The sequence below is a fragment of the Semicossyphus pulcher genome, unplaced genomic scaffold (assembly GCF_022749685.1).
Source record: "Semicossyphus pulcher isolate SPU_LCO1_2020_fin unplaced genomic scaffold, fSemPul1.0.p SCAF_11, whole genome shotgun sequence".
NCBI lineage: Eukaryota > Metazoa > Chordata > Actinopteri > Labriformes > Labridae > Semicossyphus > Semicossyphus pulcher.
In genome coordinates, this window is record NW_027211615.1 from 30570001 (window position 1) to 30588925 (window position 18925).

General features: G+C 47.3%; 3 protein-coding genes across 3 annotated transcripts in view; 2 read left to right on the plus strand and 1 right to left on the minus strand.

Moving 5' to 3' along the window:
• Positions 1-1561, plus strand: part of LOC138612139 (C-1-tetrahydrofolate synthase, cytoplasmic-like) — a 2705-nt gene extending 1144 nt beyond the window's left edge. The window contains exons 5-6 of the mRNA XM_069685455.1: positions 337-464; positions 1508-1561. Coding sequence (XP_069541556.1) covers positions 337-464; positions 1508-1561 — 182 coding nt within the window. The remainder of the gene's footprint in view (positions 1-336; positions 465-1507) is intronic.
• A 3761-nt stretch (positions 1562-5322) lies between these two features.
• On the minus strand, positions 5323-7623 carry zbtb25 (zinc finger and BTB domain containing 25). The gene is made up of 2 exons (XM_069657444.1): positions 7451-7623; positions 5323-6892 (listed from the first exon to the last, which is right to left on the minus strand). The coding sequence occupies exons 1-2, from the start codon at positions 7621-7623 to the stop codon at positions 5716-5718; spliced, it is 1350 nt and encodes a 449-aa protein (XP_069513545.1). The 3' UTR covers positions 5323-5715.
• A 3498-nt stretch (positions 7624-11121) lies between these two features.
• Positions 11122-17951, plus strand: zbtb1 (zinc finger and BTB domain containing 1). The gene is made up of 2 exons (XM_069657430.1): positions 11122-11278; positions 13355-17951. The coding sequence occupies exon 2, from the start codon at positions 13359-13361 to the stop codon at positions 15417-15419; it is 2061 nt and encodes a 686-aa protein (XP_069513531.1). The 5' UTR covers positions 11122-11278; positions 13355-13358; the 3' UTR covers positions 15420-17951.
• The last annotated feature ends 974 nt before the right edge of the window (positions 17952-18925 follow it).

Genomic DNA, 18925 nt, shown 5'->3' on the forward strand with positions numbered 1-18925 from the left:
CACCGATGCTACACACCGATGCTACACACCGATGCTACACACCGATGCTACACACCGTTGCTACACACCGATGCTACACACCGTTGCAACACACCGATGCTACACACCGATGCTACACAGCGTTGATACACACAGGTGTGTGTACCTGGGGGGGTTAGTATCCTGATTAAACTCTGACAGCAGCTTTTAATTTGGCGAGCTGCTGAGAGAGAGGAGAAGACAGAGACAGCTACCTGTGCAAACACCTGTCTGATGAAAGGTTTGAACAGGTGTTGCTTCAAGTGACCATTCATGTGCCTGTGTGACCTTTGACCTCTGTGTCATCCTCCCTGTCAGACGAGACGAAGGCGAGCGGTAAACGGGTGGTGGGAGACGTCCACTACGCCTCGGCCAGTCAGAGAGCAGGATTCATCACACCTGTTCCAGGAGGGGTGGGGCCAATGACGGTGGCCATGCTCATGGAGGTACGGTCATCATCCTGTTGTGTCTGTAACTTCAAATTAAAAGCTCATACGTGTGTTTGAGCACACGCATGTCTGAGCGACTGAGGACATCAGATCAACTGTTTACTGTTGTGTTGGTTTGGAGCTCAGGGCCCGGGGGTTCAAAGGTCGTCTGATCAGGCTAAAGCTGTCAGATTTGATCAGATCTATGAAACAGATTATATGATCAGTTTGTTTTTACCTGATCAGACCTGAACCTGAACTTAACCCTAACCCTGACATCAGGACGATCCCAGCAGAGGGACGACTCTACATGTGATCCAACAAAACCAGGTTTACAGAGTCAGACTGCAGGTACAGCAGGTGAAGACGACATTAGGGTTGGATGCAGGGTCAGGATTCTGTCTCCATCCATCCATCCATCCATCCATCCATCCATCCATCCATCCATCCAAGGCTGAGTCCAGACACCCTGCAGAGGAAACTCATTTCAGCCGCTTGTGTCCACGACCTCATTCTTTCCGTCACTACCCAGAGCTCGTGACCACAGGTGAGGGTTGGAACGTAGATCGACTGGCTCAGCTCCCCCTTCACGACGACGGTCCGGTACAACACCTGCATTACTGCTTACGCCGACCCGCCTGTCAATCTCACTGTCAAGTATCATCCTCGACAGGGTCTGTAAAATGACCCACCGAGCAGCATCAACATCAAACATTAAGTGTTTCGCCCCCTGTGGACAAAGTATGTAGTGTGTACTCACATTCAGTGCTGGTAATTATTAAAAGTCAGTATCTGGATAAAGTTGATCCTATCCAGTTTTATTTTGAAAAACCAGGACAACAGGAAGCTGGATTATGTGATCCTGGGTAGAAAAAAACAGTTTCTCCAAATCGTGATCATTTTAATCCAGATGAAACTTCAGAGCAGCCGGCCGAGGATGAGCTGTGTGTGACGGTTTACAGGGAACGACCTCAGATACTGAACATACTTATTTTATTATGATTTATTATTGTGTCATCCTTTGTTCTTCCTGTGGGTCCATTCTTCTTCGTTGGTTTCAGAACACGGTGCAGAGCGCTCAGCGTTTCCTCCTGAAGGACCGGCCGAGCAGGTGAACAGGAAACAGGTAAACCTGCAGCAGCTCCTCACGAACCAATAAAACTCTTTGATTATGAAATCCCAGCTTCGTCTCCTCAGCCCGACTCTTTACATCAGGTCTCTCCTCACCACGTCACAGGACGTTCAGACGCTTCCTGTTTGTGTTGTGAGTAATCATCAGTGAAGAAGAAACATCAACAAACACTTCATAATATTCATTAACATGTTTCTCTCTGTTGACCTCTGACCTTGATTAACGATGTGACTTTAATGATGATCACATGACTCCATCAGCTGCACCAATAACACAGCCATAATAACCCTGTGCCTGTCAGCCTGCGCTCAGGGTCACGCTGCCTCTGTGTGTTCAGCAGGATGAAGAATAAACAGCCGCTCTGCTTGCTCAGGGGTCAGAGGGCATCGTCATGGAAACAGACACACACCAGCTGTTTCCTGCTGTGACTGGAGACGACAGGAAGTGACCAAACATGTGACCCATGTATCCAACACACTGTATGTTATTATGTTAATATGCGTTTGATTGGTCACGTCTCCGCCCTCTGAGCTGCTCACACGACATGATCAATAAAGTTTCATTTAAACTTTTACATTTAATCAGTTTCATCTTTTTGTTTTTGTTTTCAAGTTTGAAACGTCGAACAGACGAGTTCAACGAAAGAAACATTTAAATGACCCTTTTTCAAACTCGAAACTGTGAGAGACTTTTATTTTGAAAAGACTCGTACATCCATCCTGTCCTTCTTTGACTCTGTTTGATTTAAATTAAAAAAAACAGTTAAAGGATTTAACGAGACACTACATCTAACTTCAGCAGCTTTCATTGAGCTCGCTCGCTCACCTGTTGGTGAAATGTTTGTTTACATGTTTACAACATGTAAACATGTAAACGTGTTTATATGTACACACGCCTCCTCCAGACGCCCAACAGTCTCAGAAGCAAGGAGGGCATCAGGCGGTTATCAGGAGGTCATCAGGAGGTCAGGGAGTCTGCTCTGTCTCCTCCGCAGAATCTGCCCTCTGATGGTGCGTTCAATGAGCGTGGGACAAAGTCAAAGTTCTGTCCGTCCGCCCTCCGTCACCAGGTTTGGTCTCCTGGCTGAAGCTGGAGGCGTTCAGGTGCAGACAGGAAACAGACAGAACTGAAACTGAGCAGAACCAGAGACGACGTTCGACCGAGGACGCTGAAACAAAGCGGAGGCCTCCGGATCATAACTCTCTCTGAGACGTGAGACGTGCAGTCTGTGCTGCTCTTAAAGATCATGTTTCTGTAGAACAGAAACAGATCAGCACGAGGACTCTTGATCGTCATCATTAAAGTGATGGTTCTCCTTCACACCTCACGATGAAACCTGTTCCCGAGGTGATGTCAGTGTTACAGGTAAAAGAGAATGTGAAGGACACAGATGAGACAGGGCGAGGTGAGGCGAGGTCATATCACAGAAATCACTCCTCACAGAACAAGGAGAAACATGAGTGTGAAAACGTTTAAAGCTTCATAATGTATGTAAGCTGTTCAGTGTCTCTGATTTAACCACGCTGGGACTCCTCTGGATGTTTTATTTTGAAAGTACACAATCTTTATATCCTGTCCTGCTGGAGGACCCATGTCAGCATTAATACTCTGTTTCCCAGAAGGCTTCGGGACAGTTTGTGCGCTCAGCTCTCTGCTGACGCCTGCTGGACAGAGTTAGTTACTGCAGAGAGTCGACAGGAAACGAGACTGAATTTCAGATTAAAGCTGCTCATTTAAGTTTAAACTGTTCCTCAGATATGTGTTTAATGATGGAACCTCACCTGTGAAATAATTATGTTATTTAAAACAAGAAGTAATTCGACTGAAAGAACATTTTTAATTTGGATTTTCACTTTTTATTTTTAATTGTTAAACCAAAATTTATTTTTCTTTTTTATTCCCTAAATTTTCTAAAAAGTCATTTTTGTCCTCATGTTGTTTTTTTACTGTCCAGGTGTGTCCAGGTGTGTCCAGGTGTGTTCAGGTGTGTCCAGGTGTGTTCAGGTGTGTCCAGGTGTGTCCAGGTGCTGCTGTCGGACTCAGCGGGCTGTGTCAGATTATCTGAGTCATATTTTTATTTTGTGTTTAAGTGATTTAAAGAGTTTCCTGTCAGAGGTCACCTGATCGACAAAGGTCACCTGATTGACAAAGGTCACATGATCGACAAAGGTCATGTGATCGACAAAGGTCACGTGAACAACAGAGGTCACGTGATCGACAGACTTCAGGCTCAGAGCTGTCGTCTGATTGGTGGAAAAAACATTTATTTACAAAACTTTGTTGTTCCATCAATGAAAAACAGACATCTATGTACAGAACATGTGACACACAACTTCCTGTTTGTATTTTTTACAGTGAACACAGAATGAAGATGACGTCACGACTGTCCATCACACACGCGTCAATCACTAATCAATAACTGGTCATGTGACACAGACAGCTGTCCATTTAAAGGAACATAACTGATTTGTTCCACCTGGTGAAACTTTCAAAATAAAATAACATCCTGTAGCCCAGAACGTTCACTCATAAATAAAAAGCAGGTTTGTTTATACGTGTCACAGGCGACTTCCTCCATGACGCCATCTTTGTTTTTATTTCACTTCCTTCTTCAGATGAGTTTAAAGGGATAGTTTCATAGATTATAAACTGATTAATCCTCAGTGTGCAAATGATTCAGAAATACAGCGTACACTAACACTGATACTGAATTCTACATAGCTTAGCTTCTGTCTCCAAACAGGAGCCGTGCTGACCGTGCACACTGACCATTAATACACACTCACTTCAAAATACAGAACTATCCCTTTAACTGCTGGTCATTGTTTTTATGCACTTTGTGGTCTTTTCTGTTTGAAAGCTGTTGATTGACTGAAACTCAATCAGACATGACGAGAAACCAACAAACTGAGCAGAAGGAAGGAAAATAAGTCTCCATCAAAAACACGGAATGGTCCTTTAAAGGTTCTTTTCTACTGGAATCATCTGAAGCTTCAGGTGGAAAGTCTGAAGGTTCAGGTGTCTACAAAACCAACATGTTGGTGTAAAAAAAGCTGGTGGACGGATCGTCTTTCTTCTTCTCTCAGATTGTCCCGAAGCTCTGATTTACTGACAACACAAACGAACCATCGAAAGCATCACGAAGGCACTGCTGCTGCTCTCAACACTTCCTGTTCTTGTTTGAACACACGGCCACAGCTTTACTCTGACATCACATTAAAGGAACAGTGCAACCTTTACACACATGGCCCACTTGACGTTTCAGCACGAGGCGTTCACTGTCCGCTGGTCCACCTGACGTTTCAGCACGAGGCGTTCACTGTCCGCTGGTCCACCTCACGTTTGAGCACGAGGCGTTCACTGTCCGCTGGTCCACCTCACCTTTGAGCACGAGGCGTTCACTGTCCGCTGGGCCACCTCACGTTTGAGCACGAGGCGTTCACTGTCCGCTGGTGAGTGTGGAAGATCAGGATTCAGTCTGCACAGCGATTTGCACAAAGATGAACAGAAAAAGAAATTCTCAGCAGGACGCGAGAGGGCCGAGCAGCAACTATTATTTTAATTATTGATCAGCTGATTATCTTCTGGATTCAGTGTTTAATCGTCTGCAAATCGTCCATCCGAGCTAACAGAGACGTCTTTAAATGTCTCGTTTGTTTGACCAGCAGAGCAGAGTAAACAGAGAAGATTAAAATATTAAATAAAAAATAAAAACAGAAAATATTCACATTAGATAAACTCGACTTCTCTCACAAAGACTCAAAACATTTGAATGATTTTTAAATTAGTTTCAGATTTTTCTTCTGCTGATCAAATAATCAATAATCGACTTCCTGTTGCAGCTCTGCTGAAGTTTGTGATCCAAAACTTGTGAAACCAACAATCTGAGCGTCACAGCTGATGACCACAGCACCACACTATGATCACATGACTGAACCACACATACACACACACACACACACACACACACCTGCACAGGTACGGGACCATCAGACAGCAGCAGAGACACAAACAGAGCAACAACACAAACGTCTTTTCTCTCCCACACAACACAAACACCTGTTATCACATGACATAACTCCCCTGTGACATCACTCCCCAGACGACGTCACTCCCCTGATGACGTCACTCCCCTGATCACTCGACAGGCACACCATCCACGCTCTCTTGGGAGATCTCAGAGTCCAGGGAGTAGCAGGAGCTGCCGTTGTCCTGAGTGTCCCTGTTGGGCTCCTCAGAGAGTGAGGCGGCGCCAGTTGAGGCCCCGCCCCCAGGCTCTGCGGCACCCTCGCAGAAGTGGGCGGAGGCCTGGAAGAGCTGGCTGCAGAGGCGGTTGTAGCGGTGGTAGCGGGATGGTTTTCCGGTGTGGGTGTACATGTGTTCCTGCAGCTGGCTCTTGTGGGAGAAGCGCAGGCTGCAGACGGCGCAGGCAATCTTTCGTTTACGTGAGTGCAGGGCGGCGGGGGCGGGGCTGCTCCCTCCTCCGCCTCCTCCCCCCCGGCTCCTCCTCAGCTCTGCGGCCAGCTGGTTAGCAAGTGCCTGGCTCTGCCTCAGTGCCTCCTCCAGACACCCTGCGTCAAGCTGCTCCTGGGTCCCCGGAGGCCCCTCCTCCACGCCGGTGTCCAGCTCGCCGCCCTGTGACAGCCCCTCCATCAGGCGGGCGGGGTCGAGGGCGTGGCTGAACAGGTGCTCTCGTAGTCCCTCGGGGGAGGAGCAGCGCTCTCCACAGCGGGGACACAGCAGGACCAGGGGCCGGTCTTTGAACAGGAGGCCCTGGCTGGGACTGCTACCCTGAGACGGAGACCCCGCCCCCTGCCCCTCCTCTCCCTCGCCGTCCTCCTCCTCCTCTAAACGCTCCTGCTTGATGCGAGTCGAGATGTCCGAGTCATCTCCGGAGGCCACGGAGCAGACGTTGCGTAGTGCGGATGCCTGGTGGTCTGAAGGGACCCCCTCCAGGCCTACAGCTAGAGACAGCTGGGAGCTGGACCGCCCCCCCCGGCCTGATGAGCGTCCGTCCTCCGGGGCGCCACGGGACATCGTGGTGGACTTGGGGACTCCGGGGGTGTCCTTATTGGCCAGCTGGGAAGAGATCTGGATGCCATATAGGTTGGACATGCGGACTACATCGGTGGCAGCGTCTGCGGCGCCCTCGCCCGGTTTCCGGCACAGCTGGTAGGCGTGGAGGAACTTGATGCCGTCCTGCAGCCGGCTCTGGTCCACGGGCTGTTTGGGACACATGCCGGTGTACATGATGTGCAGCAGGTAGCTGAAGACGTCCGGCTGGATGTCTGTGGGCTGGATCTTTATGCACTCGCTGAGGACACACAGACACACGAGACAATCAGAACGACGGGTTTGTTTGCCCTGTTTGAGGACTGTCAGGTAATCGCTCTGCTTCTGCCTCACACTTTGTGTTGTTCTGATTACAGTGAAGATGTTTTCACTGACACTCAGGCAAAAATGGAAACTTCAGGCCGTCTTTAAACCTGCCTGAAAACATAGTCATGATGGGTTTAAGAACTCAACAATACAAAGTAGTATCGTCTGCAAACGGGTCGAACCTGGCTTTCCCTTTAACACAATGTCCTCCTGTAGGAGCCTGTGTGGGGATCACATGATACTCCTGCTGGGATCGAGTGTGTCATGATGAAGTGTGGCTCTTTGATTGTATTATTAAGCTTTATCAGTGCATCTAATCACTAGACTTCCTGGATTGTATTTCAGTGTCTCAAAGGTTGCACTTTTTTCCTGGGTCTGAATCCTTCTCTAAATACAACCTTAAATAATCTCACAGTGGAACAAGAGGAACAAAAGATCCTGAGAGAGATCATAAAGAAACCACCTGCAGGCTCAGGTGTTCGTGTTACCTGACCTGGACTGGTGGATGAAGATCATCTTAAAGTAGTTGGAGAAGGCGGCCAGCACGGCGCGGTGAGCTTTGAAGTAGACGTTCCCGATGGCGACGGTGCAGTCGCACAGGAAGCCGAACTCTCTCTGGACGTTGAGCTGCTGCAGCAGGAAGAGGCTGTGAGACGACACCTCCATGACCCACTCTGAACAACACCGAGAAACACAGGAAACATCGTCATTTTTACCTGGCAGGTATGAACAAAGCCCTCTCCTTACTCCTGCAATCATTGTGCACAGAGCTGCAGGAGCAACAACACGGCAGGCTGTAAACCTGTTTGTTACATTTCATTAAAGCGACGGTGACGCGGTTCGAAACAGAAGGAAGTTGATGTCTGGAAACATGATTGATGAATTAAAAATACTTAAAACTTCATATTGAACAGATGAATCTGATTCTACAGACAGAACTGAGAGTCGGTTACAGCCCTGCACATATCGGCCCTGTAATGACAGTGAACACATCACAGTATTAACCACCACGGCTCAGTCTGCAGGGATCATCGAGCCTGCGTCGTTTCCTCGCCTCTTAGCTCCTCCAGGCGAGGAATTAAATGAGAGACGTGAGGACAGAGGAGGCGATTTTGCCAAATGAGAAATCTTTGGGTCAGTAGCGTCACCGTGAGAGTACTGATGACGTGCTGCTCAGCTGGATCAGCTGTCAAAACAAGCTTTAGCAATGTTTACAGAATCACTTCTTTACTGTGTGAAACCCTGAAGTATCTTTTATAGACAGACGGATGGATGGATGGATGGATGGATGGATGGATAGATAGATAGATAGATAGATAGATAGATAGATAGATAGATAGATAGATGGATAGATGGACGGACGGACGGACGGACAGATAGATTCATATTCATTGCGATATGTAATTTGTTTAACCTGGCTGAGTATAAGTGCTATCACTTCTGTGAATGAACTGAATCATGAATCTTCCTGTAAATGGTCTGTATGTACAGATCAGTGTTATTGTGATCTCTGACTCTTACTCTCTTTTTGTTTATTGAGTGCACAAACATCCAGCAGAGCTGCGACTTTATTGATTTCATTGTAAAGTAAATGCTCAATAAACAAGGCCTCCTGCTGCTTTGTGTGACCACAGCACTTAGTCATGAAATGGTCCTGTATCTAGTGATGTGGCTGTGATGTGTGATAATATATTTCACCATCACGGCTCATTAAACTGTTACATTTTCTGTAGATCCGCGCTGTGAGAATAAACGGTGAGAATAAAGAGCGATCTGTGTCGCACCTCCGCACCAATCACGTCACGTCTTTGTTTAAAACACTTCAGTGTAGGATCCACCTGTGTGTCCTTGCTCGGAGCTCCTCCTGGAGCCTCCTCTCTCCTCCATCCTCGTCTCCTTCAGGTGCATTTAAGAAATTGGAAGATCCTCCGTCATGGCGGAGGGGGAGGGATTTCAGTCGAGGAGAGAGGACGCGAGGACGCGCAAAAGAATGTAACGAGAAGCACCCACAGACACCTGCTGCAGGTAGGCCATGCCATGTTTAATGACGTCACGTGATCTCCTGCAAGCCCCGCCCACCTGCAGTCTATACTCAAGGCTGAGAACACCTGGACAGGTGAGCAGAACCTGACCTCTGACCTCAGTGAAGGTCAACTGATCACACACACAAACGCACAAACATACACACGGAAATACACACCTCTCTCTCTCTCTCTCTCTCTCTCACACACACCAACATACACACTGTGGGGGGGGGGGGGGGGTCTTAAGCAGATGACTAACGTCCCTGACCGGAAACAGACCAAACAACAAACCAGCACTGCGCGTGCACGTCGTGTCGCGCGCATGATGCTGCAGCCTCCTCCATCCTCTGTCTCATTCAGATGCAGCAACACGCACGTCCTCATTCACCTGATCGCACACAGGCGCGTGCGCACGCTCACCCGCCGCTCACACACGGCGGCTGTGTGTGTGTTTGTGCCGTGCACGCGCGCCGTGCCCGGCGGCCGTTAATCGGTGTCTTACCGCAAAAATGAGCAGATTGTCTTCAGGTTGAGGAGCCGATTTGTTGCTGCAGATGATCTCGCAGAAAGCCGCGTCACGTCTCGCGAGAGGAAGGGTCAAAGGGGCTGGTCACGTGATCTGACTGTGTCTTCACCGACATGTAATAACTGATCAATACCGAGCTGATTGACTCGTTTTAAACCAGATCGATCGGAAATAATCAGCTCAACACGATCTTTACTTAAAGACGGAAACAAAGAAAATCTACTGATGGAACCGAGCTGTTGGTATTCTCATGATAACAATACATACTAATAGTAATGTTTTATTTACAATTATAAAAATAATAATAATAATAATAATAGTCTACAGCATAAAGCATTTCTTATTGATTTCCTGAAAGAAACCACAGAGATATAAATGTTTGATTTATTTAGTGTTGAAGATTAACTGATAAAAAATGTTCCAGCAAACGAATATTCTGAATAACTGTTTACAGAATAAAGGAACGAGTCCTACTGGTCTGATATGTTCCTTATATTTGCTCCTGTAGACGAGCACACGTGACGGATCAGTCTGTGTGCAATCAGAGGAATATAGATGTTCTTAAACACCGCACCATCGTGTTCGTGTGGAGGAGTTTAACAGTGAGAGACTTTAAGAAACAAACATCGACACATGACTTCATGTCACAGAGGCTCACACAACACATGAACCTGCAGCCCCAGTGCATGCTGGGAGGATTTCACCAAACCAAACATATTTAGGATTATTAATAACAAACTTACAAACCAGTGATCAGTGTGTGTGTGTGTGTGTGTGTGTGTGTGTGTGTGTGTGTGTATGTGTGTCACACTGACAGGTGCTATTCAATACAGAAAGAAATATCTGGTGTGATGCTTAAAGGAACATTTGTCGTTACATTCAGAAACAGAACATTTCAATCAGAGACATGTACGTCACACTTGAGTCAACAGATAATGTATTGATTTTCTTTGTGCACCTGCTCCATAAACTTCACACAGTGAACTCAAACTGGGCTCAGTGAAATGAAACAGAGTGAGATGTCGCTGCTTCATTAAATCTCTGTTCTGACTCTCAGAGTGAAACGTCTCATCTTTTTTACCATCTTCGGTGGCTCAGGCTGGCACGCGTCCCCGGTTCACCCCCGTCAAGTCAGACAAAAGAATAGTATGTAATGTTTCCTGTGAGGGTTTTCAAAGTAATAGTCATATTTTTATTTAGTTATACCACATAGACTTTGTATTCTACATGTGTCGGTAGAAAACGTCTTGGGGAGTTAAATGATTGGTATGAAACCAATCAAAGAAATAATTATCAGGAATATTTTTTATCAGAAGTTTTTTAACAGCTCGTGAGGAAAGTGGTTTGTTCTGTTCTTTTCGTGTGTCTTATTATTAATTTATTTTTTTAGAAATAATGTAATTTTACTTCTACTGTAGCAGGGGAACTTTACAGAAGAAGAAAGAAATAAAAGTCAGAATGTAGAGCAGCAAAATTGATGGAAAATTCTTTTCAGGAAGCTGCGCTGCATGACGTTTATTTCTTATCAAGTCCAGCATAACAACCGGAAGTCTTTTATTTTGTCCTCCTCACTGTGTCCGGCTTGACGTAGCGGCAGACTGTGCGGAAGTTCTTTCATCCTGCAGGCGGAGAAGAAGAAGAGGCTTCTCCTTCGTCTCAACTTTCCGCCTGAACACAACAAACCTCCGGACAGGAAACTTCCAGACCCCCGGGAACCTCCACACACCCCCGCCGCCAGCAGCAGCTCCTCCGCCGGCCTCCGGTACCCACGGTGAGTCCTCAGGTCTAGGTCCGGCCTTGAGAGCCGCCTAGTCGGGAGAGCTGATAAAATCCCCGCGGCCTGCTGCTCTCGGTGCTAGCTGACTGCGGGTGGCAGTGCGGGGGTGGCGGGACTGTTTGCGGGAGATATCACTGTAACGTCACTTTGGCGGCATTTACAACAGCTACATCCGGTGTGGGTTTTCACAAGAATGATCTCAGCGACGAAATCGACTTCACTTAAGTGTACATGAACTCAAATGCCTGTTGTATTGTTTCATTTTTTTATTAAAGCCGAACTATATTTAGTTTGTATGGGTTGAAAGACTAATGTTAACAATCTTCGTGTCCATAGCACAGCCGGTCGAGTTTTATCATTCATATTTTGAAACTCTACCCGCAGTAATATCCGGTCTAATCGATGCTATGGGCTGTTAGCTTCACGTAGCTAACCACCGAGGAGCAGTAATCTCCATTTTAGCTCGTGAGTGCGGGCGGCCTCTCCCTTCTGTCTGTCTCTTCAGTGTTCTCTCTCCCGCTCCTCACGGCTCGGTGTGGGTGCTGTCAGGACGGTTCTCTCCGTGATTAACTGACGATGAATGCGTGACTGTCGCTCCGCATGCCCGCGGCGGCTCTGCGGGGGCGGACATTGAGCTGAGGTCTGCTGCAGCTCACTGACTGTAAACTCTCCACTGAGACTGTGAGATCTTATTTTATACGTTTTTACTACAGACTGTGGTGTGGTGTGGTGTCAAAGGTCAAACTCCATCAAACTCTTCAAAGCTCAAAGTGACCGGAACGGAAGAGTAAAACTGTGCTCAGGTTTCACAAGGTTTGACTGTATGTCTGCTTCTCCTCTTACCTGCGTGTCTCTTAGACTGAACCTGAAGGCAACATTGTGCTAACTTATTCCTGAATTTCCCCCCTGGGGATCAATAAAGGATGATCTTATCTCATCTTATAAATACAATGATAAGTGTAGAAACAGTGTGTGAGACGTGTTGGACGGTCTGTTCGTCCAATAAAGCGCACACACAGATTATCTGTCTGATATTTACATGAACAAATCTCCAAAAGGCTCCAACAGCACAAACACGGCCCAGAGGTTACGTTCAGTGACTGAGTTAGCTGAGGGGACACCTAGCAGACAGCTAGCAGACAGCTAGCAGCTCCCAGCTGTCACTCAAAGAGGCCACGCCCCTAACGATGCATCACTTTAAGCCTTAATATAATGTAAACAGGTGAGCTGTATAAAGATTCTCCCCGTACAGTTGTCATGAAGAGAGAAATGAGCTATAGAGACCCAAACTGTTTTTTGTACCAGGCTGTAAACATGTTTATTTCTGCTGTAAAGTTTAACATGGGGCTCTATGGGGACTGACTCACTGCTGGAGGCAGCCTCAAGTGGACACCAGAGGAACTGCAGGGTCTGGGACTTTTGCAATAACTTCATTAATGTGCTCTGTCAGATATTATAAAAAGGCAGCAGAATTCACAACAGAGTGAAAATGTGTGACTAGCATTAAAGTGTCCCCTGTCTGTATCCCTTTAACACAGGTAAAAACACAGATTCCAGGTGTGAAAAGGACTTCATTGATAGCTTCATACGTTTCCTTCTGGTTATTCATCTGTAAATGTTTTTAGTTGAGCCTAAAGTACAAAAGCTAAATATTCAGTATCACCCAGCTCAAGTGATCTATATCCTACGTTATATTTTTAATCATTGTGTTTCAGTAATTGTACAAAAGTATGTCAACACAAATCTAAAATCTGAAAAAAAAACGTACATTATCAAAACTCCTGAAAAAAGTTACGGTTAGGTAACGGTTTATTTTACCTCCCTAACAACTAATCCAGAGTTTAAAGAACTCTGAAGTAAGTAAATGACTGAAGCCAGATCTCATAATTATTTACGCCTGCTCTCGATGAGTCATAGCCAGACTGAGGGCTGCTTCTGCCTCGATGAGCACAACTCACCGAACATTTTGAAACACTCCACAATGCAATAAAAGCTGACCACAGAGAAACCTCACAGCAGAAAGAAAAGCCGTTAAAATTCTCTGTTCATGTCTTTCTCTGATGAATGCAGGGCGATGGCGAGGCCGAGCCACAGCGATCATGTCCTCCAGCAGCTCAACAACCAGCGGGAGTGGGGCTTCCTGTGCGACTGCCTTATTGCCATCGGGGACATCTACTTCAGGGCGCACAAGGCCGTCCTCGCGGCCTGCAGCTCCTACTTCCGGATGATGTTCATCCGGGACCAGCAGGGGGCGGGCCGCCTGGACCTCAGCAACATGCAGATCAGCGCGGAGTGCTTCGACCTCATCCTGCAGCTCATGTACCTTGGACGCATTGTCGTGGGGAGCTATGAGTTTGAGGAGCTCAAGGCTTCCATGGCGTACCTGCAGATGTACTACATCCCCGACTCGCTGGAGGATCTCAGGGACATCAGGAGCTCCAACCTCACCCCTTCCTCCTCGGCCTCCTCTTCCTCCTCATCCAGTTCCTCCACTGGACCTGCAGGCGGGAAAATGATGTTTGGAGTCCGCATGTACGAGCAGCAGAGGCCTGCCGCACCTGAAGTGGAGCACGTACCAAAAGCTGTCAGCAGTGCTGTTGTGCGTCCAGCAGTTCCAGTGACTGTCAGCAGGCCGGTGGTGGCAGAGGAGGTGGTGAACACTCCCCTGATAGTTGCACCACCAGTGGTTGATGGAGCAGTCGAGCAGCCATGTGATTTAAGAAAGAGGTCCAGTGCTCGGGGTTCAGCACTTAAAGACCGTCCTCGTTTCGGCCGCACCTACACCTGCGATGACTGTGGCTTCGTCTTCAGCTGTGAGAAGCTTTTAATCGAACACATCCTGACCTGCACCAACCGTAAGGCTTTTCATCCACCAAGAGGAAACGTTGAGGGGGACAATGACTCCAGTAAAGCAGAGAGCTCCACCTCTGAGAGCATAGAAGAACACAGGATGATCTGCAAAGGTGAGGACGACTGGCCTGAGGTCAAGGCTGGCTCTGACCTCACTATAAGATCAGTGGCAGCAGGGACAGATGGTGAGCCTGGGTCAACCCAGATTGTCTCCATCAAGACAGAACCAGAAGAAAGCATATTCCCTGAGATAGAAATGGTCCGGGTCGGCGAGCACACCACCAAAGACTGTAGTGCACGTTTCAGTGATGCGTCGCGTAAAGACTTACAGAGGGAGAAAATGGGATCAGAGCCTGAACCAGAGCCCAGTGTCTCAGGTATTGATAACAGCAGTGAGCCCTTTGAAGGCCACATGTCCAGCAGTGAAGATTTGGGAATCCCTGCAAAACTTCGGAAGCTAAAAGAGGAGAAGCAGGACTCAGACTCCGCCCCCTGTGAACTGTGTGGTGCTCTGTTAACGGAGGAGGACAAGTCAGCCCACTACCTGTCCAACCACATGGGCCATATATGTGCCTGTGGGAGGTGTGGCCAGGTGTTGATTAAAGGCCGCCAGCTGCAGGAGCACGCAGAACGCTGTGGCGAATCCCAAGGTGGCGAATCGGACTCCCACGGGGAAGATGAGGCATCCTTATTGGAGGAGCCACAGGGGATGGACGAGGGCCTGCTGGAGGCGGCTGACTTGGCCTGCTCTCACTGTGGTCTGTTGTTTCAGAACGAGAGTGTAGCGCTGGAGCACGCCTTATCCTGCCACGACCAGGAGCTGTTCCGCCCGGTGCTGCTGGAGGAGGGCAGTGAACCAGATCACCGCCGCAAACACTTCTGCAGCATCTGTGGAAAAGGCTTCTATCAACGCTGCCACCTGCGGGAGCACTACACCGTCCATACCAAGGAGAAGCAGTTCACCTGCCAGACCTGTGGGAAGCAGTTCCTGCGAGAGCGCCAGCTCAGGCTGCACACTGACATGCACAAAGGCATGGCGCGCTACGTGTGCCCGGTGTGCGACCAGGGAACCTTTCTCAAACACGACCATGTCAGACACATGATCTCCCACCTGTCGGCCGGGGAAACCATCTGCCAGGTGTGTTTCCAGATCTTTCCTGGCGGCGAACAGCTGGAGAAACACATGGACGTTCACCTGTACATCTGCGGTGTCTGTGGAGAGAAGTTCCGCCTTCGCAAAGACATGAGGAGCCATTATAACTCCAAGCACACCAAGAGACTATAGGATCAATCCAAACCGTCCTCTACATTTATACAAGTTTGTACTAAAAGCCATAAATGTGAGAACAAATGTATGCACTTGAACACCAAAAAGACAATTTTAAATCTGCACTTTTAAAGTATATGCATAACCTAAAGGGCCGTTCACACTGCGAGCAACAGGGCAGGTAATCGGTCGCTCTGTGTGTCGTCTCGACTTTGACAGAAAGAAACACTTTGATCAGGATATTATGGGATGTTTCTTTAAGAAACCTGATAAAAATCTGAATCGACTGTTGATGAAACACTTGATTCAGTATAAGGCGGCAAATTCAGCCAACTATCCACAGCCACTGTGTGAGGTAGACGCCAATCACAGCTAACCAGCTAAAGAGCTAACTAGATGTATATTGTTATTATAATATTAGACATGATGTTCAGGTGGTTTTTAACACACAGAACTAATAGATGCTAATCTTTGTATTATTATTAGGCACTCAAAAAAACCAAAGAAATAAAACCACCCTGAGATGGAACAGATCGTCACATCGGAGGAGTTGAAACCAGTCAGTAAATTAAGTTTGGATTTTCTGTCATGTAACTCATATGTTAGTCAACACATTGTTTTTGCACTAGAATGTACCGCAGATGAAAAGGCAGATAAACGCTGGACACAGTCCATGACTCGTCCACAGGCCTGTCGAGAGAACTCCTTCCTCCTTCTCACTTGTTGTCTGGTGATTGTGTTGCTCACAGTGTGAACGCACGTAAAGACCGGCACTCCAAAAGAAATCAAACCTGGTGCGTCCTCGGAGAGCTGCTGGAAACAGCACTGATGGAATACAATCAAACTATCTGTGGCTCCTGTTGGTGTAGTGACGTCCACACCAGAGGGAGGAGCTTAAGAGTCAGAAATATATCTAACATAACCAGGCTGGTGAGTTTAGGCGGTGTGAAAACAACCGCTAACTCTTGTGATTAAAGTCACGAGTCGTACCTGTGAGAAGACGCCAAGTTCAGTTTCTTTGTGGAGTCTGTCCAAGTGTCTGTCAGCGTTTCAGAGGGCCGCCTCGGCTTAGAGTCGACGTCTTCTCCTGAAGTCTCTGACGACGAAACACGATGAGCTCTGTTGTTGTAGTTAGAGAGCGCGGTCTGTGGAAAGGACTGACTTCTGATAGCACACTGATTCTTTCCTTCAGTTACTTTTTTAGCTTTACATTCACTGTGTCACGAAGACGCTGCACTCGCTGTCCAACATGCTCTGTGATTGGTGCCTTTACTGTAACAGCGGTGCACACGGGCAGCACTGCGTTGTCTCTGTCTTTGTCCTTCCTGTCTTTGCTTCAGTGATGCATGCTGGGGGATGGACAGGTACAAGTGTGGACTCCCTGTTACAAAGTGAATATTTAAACGTCAGAGTATAACAAGAAAACACTAGCAGTGGTGGGCTCATGGGAACCAGCAGCGCTCCAGGTCTGGACTGAGTCCCTGTTGAAGGCGTATTCACACCTGCAGGTTGGTACGCTTGGTTTGCTGTCGACTAAAACAACCACACAAAAGGTTGAATCAAATTCTGCCCTGGACAGTGCAGCATGATGCCTTCATGATATTCAATACAAATCTAGCCAATAAGAGAAGAGGATATTAACAACAAACATGTCAGATACACACTACGATTCTGAGTAAATGTAGACTTAGTCCAGCTTCAAACGAGTTAAGAACCAATCCAAACCAACGTGTCAGAATAGGCCCAGTTTAATCTAGATTAGGTGTGAATAACCCATTTTAGAAGAACAGTTGGTAAACTGTTCAAGCCACCAACAATCAGTCTGACCGAGGATCAGACAAAGCCAGGTATTTCAGGAACCATTTGACCCATCTAAAACCTCCCGTAACTACTTCAGACCAAAGTCAGAACCTTCAGAGCCCACCTGACCGGCCTGGGTCCAGTCTGAGCGCTCACCAGGTCAGTTTAGCGTCGGTCCGTCACAGATCATCAGACGTCCACACATCGCCTCTCCATCCATTTGATATTTTGACAATCAGAGTTCAGATGCCGCCGTCTCGTTGTCGGGTTCTTTCTCCTGGTTGGATTTACAATCAACGTTATGTGCAACTATCTGAAGACGTTCAGAAGTCTGCTTCTTCGTCTTCACTGTAGTAGATGCTGCCTTAGACACAGATGTGAACGGACAGAACCCGCTCAGCAGACCGACTAAAATGACTTTACTTTGCACTTTAAAGTTTAACTCACGTCCAGACCAGCTCAGAAAGAACCCAAATGAGCTCAGAACCGGTTCCAAACTCAAATGAAGCGTGTCCTTTCTGACTGTTTTCTGAAATATCCCCTGAACCAGGACCCGGACCTGAGGATGGTTCTGGGCAGCTCTGGGACAGAGACTTCGTACTGGTTCCAGGTGGTCGGCTGTTTGTGTTGAGGTGTCCTGAAGCAGCTTCTTCTTCGTGTGTTCGGCTGTTTCTGTTGCTCTGAAGCTTTTTGTCACTGAGGCTCAGTTCGTGGAGCCTTTCTCAGCTCTTAATAAACCAAGTGAACTTCTGTCCGTCCTCGTTGTCTCTGTTTGTTTGGCAGTCTGTGTTTTCTGTGCCTGAAGGAAGTCTTTGTCTCTTTAATGATCAGCAGAAAGAACATGTCACAGACAGCAGCAGAGAGTTTCCTCCTGCGTGTGAACAACCGTCACTGATGCAGAGTTTTACTTTGAGATACGTCCGGTTTGTTTTAGATCGATGGATAATCGATCGCACATTAAACCACTTTATTCTGTTTAAACTTGTATTAGACCCAAAAGCTGACAGAGACATGCTTCAATATCCACTTCCTGTTTCTCTCATTTATAAATCAGACTTTAATCACTTCTTGTTATTTTGATCCTGTTATTAATGGAGGCACACTTTCATGTGACAGGATGTAGAATTATTAATCCGCTTTAATGTACGCGCTGAAACAGTGTCTCTGTTTAATATGAGTAAACACACAGAGGCACGTTTGTGCCATAACGTTTATTACGCTCACATGTGGGGCTGAACTGCAGTGCTCAGCCTGCAGTTCGCAGTGTGTCCACGTGGGGGAGCTGTGGGGGAGCCTCACAACTACACCACCGCTCGAATCAGGTGATTGGAAGCTGCAGGTGTCACTCCCACTTTGATTGACAGGTCAGAGTTATTCTGATGATTTTAAATGAATAGTTTTAATACAAACTTTAAAGCAGTGAATGAGCAGGTCAGTCTAACACACCTGTGTGCACAGGTGAGTGCAGCGTTTAACCACCTCAAATGAAAGTGAGTAAATATTCAAACTTCACTTTCAGCAGCTGAACTCGGAGTCGACTCCCTCCTCAGCTCCAACAGGTGTATTTCATCAGGTTACCTAACGACCGAGTGTGCGGCTCTGTGAACAGGTCTGCTGTGCTTAAAAATAAACATCCATCAGACAGAGGAGGCTTCAGGAGATGAATCCTCTGATGGGATTAAAACCAGGAGCGACCAGCCGGAAGCTTTGATCAGCTGAGGGAG

Coding starts and splice junctions, on each gene's coding strand:
- zbtb25 (XM_069657444.1), bottom strand. CDS start 7,623: ATGGAGGTGTCGTCTCACAGCCTCTTCCTGCTGCAGCAGCTCAACGTC. Junction 6,893..7,450: donor ATCTTCATCCACCAGTCCAG/GTCAGGTAACAC, acceptor GTGTGTCCTCAG/CGAGTGCATAAAGATCCAGC.
- zbtb1 (XM_069657430.1), top strand. CDS start 13,359: ATGGCGAGGCCGAGCCACAGCGATCATGTCCTCCAGCAGCTCAACAAC.